General features: G+C 32.9%; 1 protein-coding gene across 1 annotated transcript; it reads left to right on the top strand.

Moving 5' to 3' along the window:
- The first annotated feature begins 39 nt into the window (after positions 1-39).
- PIG-O (Phosphatidylinositol glycan anchor biosynthesis class O) lies at positions 40-3,495 on the top strand. Its single transcript, XM_076401798.1, has 4 exons — positions 40-937; positions 989-1,059; positions 1,110-3,151; positions 3,210-3,495. Exons 1-4 carry the CDS (start codon positions 126-128, stop codon positions 3,402-3,404), a joined length of 3,120 nt encoding a protein of 1,039 aa, XP_076257913.1. The 5' UTR covers positions 40-125; the 3' UTR covers positions 3,405-3,495.
- The last annotated feature ends 2,506 nt before the right edge of the window (positions 3,496-6,001 follow it).

Below are 6,001 nucleotides of genomic sequence, written 5' to 3'. Positions count from 1 at the left end.
GGCAACTATATATATATATATATATATGATCTTAAAATTTAGTTGTAAAAAGAAGATGGTTTTTCTCATAACCTTAGTATAATGGTCTAATATAAAGGGGAGAATTAAGTAGTTTAGCCATTTTAATGACGATGAAAAAGAAATTAAAATTCGTTGTAACGTTCGTGTGGTTTTCCTATTTAATAGTTTCGTCTATACTACTTTTTTCACGTGGATTTTTATTGACCAGGACAGTTCAAGATAACAATTCGACGTGTAGTTCTAAATTAGACCCTTTCTGCGATTCTAATGAGAATGTAGGCTGTTTGATAAAGAAAAATGAAACTATACACACACATTTTCATGATGCATTTGAGACTTGTATAAATCCAAGTTCTAAAGTTATTTTATTAATAGTCGATGCTTTAAGATTTGACTTTACAATATATGATGAGCATAATGATAAACCTCTACCATACCAAAACAAGTTACCCATAATAAAAGACACTATGAGGGATTTCCCAGAGTCTACAAGGCTTTTTAAGTTTATTGCTGATCCTCCGACTACAACAATGCAAAGATTAAAAGCTTTAACCACAGGAAGTTTGCCTACTTTTATAGATGCTGGTTCAAATTTTGCAACATCTGAAATAAATGAGGATAACATTATTGATCAAATTGTTAAGAATAACTATAGTACAGTGTTTATGGGTGATGATACATGGGCATCTCTGTATCCAAATAGATTCTTGAGAAATTATCCCTTCCCATCTTTTGATGTGTGGGATCTTGATACTGTAGATAGTGGTGTTAAGACAAGTATATTTCCTGAACTTGAGAAAAATGACTGGAATTTGCTTATTGGACATTTTTTGGGAGTAGATCATTGTGGTCATAGATATGGACCTAATCATATTGAGATGGCAAGAAAACTCACTGAAATAAATTATATTATTAAGTAAACATTTGAAGTTAACATATTTAAGTGATATTTTTAATTATTTTTTAGGGACATAATTGATAAAATGGCCAATGATACAATTCTTTTCGTGATTGGTGATCACGGTATGACAATTACGGGTAAAATAAGACAAATACAATTAGCTGTAGTTATATAATATATTTTCTAGGGGATCATGGTGGGGAGAGCACTGAAGAAGTTACTGCAGCTATGTTTGTTCATTCTAAACGCCCTTTATTGTCCTATGGTGGATCGAAGGATACAGTGAAGCAAGTTGATATTGTTCCAACCTTATCCGCCATTTTAGGTGTTCCTATTCCTTTTCAAAACTTAGGAATATTAATATATGATGCATTGCCTAGTACTGATTCTGATTCTTGGAAGTTGCCTTTGTTCTGGCTTTGGAATAATGTGCAACAAGTTGTTCATTATATAAAAATATATTCAGAGAGTGCTAAAATATTTGATAAAGATTACTTAGAGTTATATCATAAAGAATATGATACATTACACCAGCAAATAGATGCGGTTCATTCTCATGAAGATTTTTTAAAATTTTCTGGAAAATCTGTAGAATTTTTAGAGAAACTAAGAATGTTGTGTGAGGAAGTTTGGATTCAATTTGATGTGTTTTCTATTAGTAATGGACTCACTTTTTTGTTTCTTTCTATTTTTTTCATGTATATTATCTGTGATGGTATACCACTGCAATATTTATCTCGTGTCATTGAAAACTCATTTATTTCAGTATTATGTCTAGTGTTAATATCCTCCACAATTAGTATTCTCATTGTGGAAATGTCTAAACTGGCTGAAGGTATTTCTTATTCATTTATATTTGTAGCTAATGTAGTTTCTCCCTTAATGTTTTTGATCCCAATTTTCCAATGTTGGGAATTTATTTGTAGTAAATGGTATAAAAGGAAATTGGATGCAATCAGTTTTATATGCAGACTCATATTAGTTTTTAATGTATTGGTTCCTTTTTCCAATAGTTTTATTAATGAAGAAGCGAGCATATTGTTGTTTATGCTTGTTACTATTTTCTTAACTGTTATATTCAGTATAGGTTGGTTCAAAAAAGGATTTTCCAAGAAATCAATTATTAAACCTCTGCTTAGCGTGTTGATAATTCTCAGCCTCCTACGAGCTACTATGTATTTCTGGAGATGTCGCGTTGAACAACAGTGGTGTTTTGATTCACCTCATGATGTTAGGAGCCAGCTAAAGTCACAACCAACCAAAGCAGAGTGGTGTTTAGCTGTTTTGTCATTATTACTATTGATTAATATTGCCAAAGTTTCGCTGAGGCATTCTGGAAATTTAAGTGGCTATACATCAACTCAGTTTATCGCCAAAATCGTTCCGATGGTTCTTGTTGTACTGGTAGCCGGTTATTGGGTCTTACAGAGATTTACACCCAACAAAAAACCAAACAAAAGAAATCTCAACTACCTGCCTTTAACCATATATGTTTTATCAAGTATATCGTTGATAAACTTAGTAATGAAACCCCTTTGTATCACCGTCATATTTAGAGATGATGATTATCTGTCGCAAGAAGAAGCCTTGATCCCGAGCATTTTTAACAAGCTAAAGTCTAACATGGAGAAGAGCTCTAGGCGAGTGCCAATTATATGCGGCTTGGGAACAGCGTACAGCGCTGTTTATGTCATTTTAGCTGTTCATTTGCTCATAATTTTTGCCCTACTGTTAGGAGATGGCTTTGGGTTTTCGGCATGCATCATGATTGTGGTAGCAGTATTTTTGTTATTGATTACCTCAATAATGCGAATCAAGCAGGCGGAAACTTTAGACGATTTATTGAACATACCGACAATCGCTGTTTTGGGCTGGGTTCTGGTGGCTCAGTACTTTTTCTTCGCCACCGGGCATCAACCTGCGTTTCCCAACATAACATGGGACGCTGCTTTTATTGGAACGACCGGTTTATTCAGTCATCGGTACATATTAGGAGTTCTTATAATCATTAATACGTTTGGAACTTACATAATAACAGGACTTTTGCTTCCCCTACTGGTTATAGCTCCATTTTGTTTATTTATAATGATGCCATCACTAGTTGCAAAAAATAAAAGCTTTTTTGGCCAAATCCAAAAAGGTGAGATGATTTTATATGAAAGAAGCAAGCTGGTATCAGCTTCTATGTTTACCTTATGCTGCAAATATATCTTAATATATGGTATCAAGGTGTGTTTATATATTTATTTCAGTAATATAACTGTTTAATACGCACTAATTTTTACAGGTTTTTACTAGTATGCTAGCAGCTACCATCCACTGTAGACATCTTATGGTGTGGAATGTTTTTGCTCCGAAGTTTATCTTCGAAGGTGTGGCTTTAATTGTTACTACGGTTTCAGTTCTGTTGGGGTACTTGCTGTTTGTTCGAATACACCATAAAATAGAAACATATCTAGATAAACTGAACAAAACCAATTAAATGGTAGTTATTATTTACAAGACTGTCATGTATCTTAAGTAGTACCAAAGAGCATTCTTTGTAATATATTAATAAATAGTGTCTATTAAAATTTATTTTCTTATTTTTATAACACACTAGGTTCTTAAATAACTTTCATTATTTCCTTATGTTACTCCTGCAGTGAAATTGTAGAAACGTCGAAATAATGAAATTCTTACGTCCATTTTTGATATTTGTTAGATGGTACTAAATCGGGCCAATCAGGTGAATGTTATAATTCGTGTTGTACTTTAGATCTGGATTTTTTAAGCTGTGAGAAGTGGGGGGTCTTGAAGAGAATAATAATCTGAATTACATCGTCATTTTGAAGATAATGCACGAACAAAATTCCTTTTTAATCGCAAAAAAACTAAACTTCATATCCAACCTTTGTATCCCAGCCCCCTTGGAAGCTGAAATACCTAGTTTACACTGCTTAAAGTTTCCTATTTCGATTCAGGATCATGGTGGACCCAATATAGTGTCCCATCCATAGTAATAAAATAAAGCACAAAAAATATTTCTGTAAAGTCACTTTTGTTTTATATTATATATTTTTTGCAATACGCAAGTTTTGATGAATTAAATACTTTTAAAACGTAGTAAAACATATTGCTTGCTTTGCCAAATGAGATAGAAGTTCCTGTAAATTACTTTGAAGCTAATTATATTTTATTGTATTTTTTGATGAAATGTATTAGCGAAATGAAAGATAGATGATATCACAGATTCTTAATTTTGTGGATGACAAATTCAAAAAGTTATACATATACATATATTTCAATTAAAATAATCAACAGGTCATCAATTTTAGTAGAGATCTTTAGCTAAATTCTGTTAGTAAGAATTTTTACCACCGAATGGCGCCAGTAGATATTATATGTGGATAATAATTTCAGTTATTTTCTTATTTAACTGTTAAAGACACTTTTTACATAAATTATACATATATTAACAATAAGAATTGTTGAAAACCACGTTTTTTTAGTACCATGATTTTGAAACTGCAGAATTTTGCAGAGATCGGATCGGAGTGCAGAAATAATAATCAGATGGGGCAAGGTCCGGACTATACAGTGGGTACATCAAGCCTTGTTGAATCACAAATATGAGTCACAGAAAGATTAATTTTGGACGATTTTTTAAAAATCTGCTTCAATTCCATTACATGTTGCTGGTTATGTTGCTGTGGTGTGTCTGTTCAAAATAGGAACTGTTTATAGATATATAAATCAATAAAATACAACATTGCATACATTATTCCTTATATTTAAACGTTTAGAATTCTATTGTTTTTAGATATAAATGAATTGTTGTATCTGTTAGGTTGGGTGCAAATTCCCAATATTTTAATTTTGTTAATTTTAAGAGTAAGGTTAAAATAACAATTTTCAAAGGTAACTACCATAGAAAAAAGTAACTACGTGTTTAAAAACTGTAGGTGTGTGAAATATTTGGGAAACAAATAAAATTATGTCGGTGTTAATCTTATTTGAAAATCTTTTAAAAAAATGAAAACTGGGTTATAATTGCTCATCTGTTGATGTTATTTTTAAGTGATTGAATGACCAATTGTAAACCGACAAAGGATCCTTTGTGGGATGTTATAACAAAATGACAATTACTGGACCAATTGCCTAGCCGTTTTAATCGGTTTCCGATGGGGTGAGTTAAAAACGGCCGAAGAATCAAAGAAAAGCAATTATTTCTCACGAGGGCGATCGAAACGGTAGGATGGGAATAAAAAGGCGAGGGCAGGGGGGTGGTCCGGGATTGTCTAATTGTGGTATTATTTTCTGCGGTCTTGTGCGAGAACGGCAGCGTGATTTAACATGTATTCGGGCCCATAATATGTGTCAAGTGCAGCGTTTTCAATGGCAGAGTCCATTGCCTTAAATCAAATAATGGCGCCTATTCACATGACAAGGAATGCAGGTTTGATTTGACACGTTATTATTTGTCTTCGAACAATGTTGAATGTCCCCGGGCCTCGACAAGAGTCTATTGTGTCATTGTTTTATCGGCGGCATTACGATTTGAGCACCGCTTCTACAGGGGATGACTGTTCGTCAGCATCCTAATCAATTACAGCCTAAAAACAAATATATTCTTCCTCGCCTGTCTCTGTCCGAATCTATAGTTTTAGTATAACATGATATGTATTGTTATATAGGCTGGTTCATCTTCATCATTATTTTTAATAACGATTTTTGATATTTAAACTACATTTATATGATTACCCTGGATATTCGACCTTAATTCATTCATTTATTTATTCTTCCAATAAAACAGCCAATGCATGACATGCATAACGTCGAATATACTGCCAAATACAGCTCTAAATATTTAAAATTCGCAGCGGATTTTTCCTACTCATTTTCCCCAGTTGAAAAATTACTCCTGATGATCGACACTGTTGCCAAATGTCTACAAAATTCTTCGTAACATTAGTGATAATAATTAGAGTTATGGCCACAGACTATTACGTCTTCCTCACTATCACCGCATATTTAATCCAACTGAGCTGATATGATATTGCAACGAATTATTACAATAGACATTCAAGTCGAGAAGGA

Source organism: Rhynchophorus ferrugineus, unplaced genomic scaffold, assembly GCF_030347505.1.
Source record: "Rhynchophorus ferrugineus isolate W39M unplaced genomic scaffold, kcgeb_rfMv2 rfM4, whole genome shotgun sequence".
NCBI lineage: Eukaryota > Metazoa > Arthropoda > Insecta > Coleoptera > Curculionidae > Rhynchophorus > Rhynchophorus ferrugineus.
This window is presented reverse-complemented; position numbering and strand designations above follow the sequence as displayed.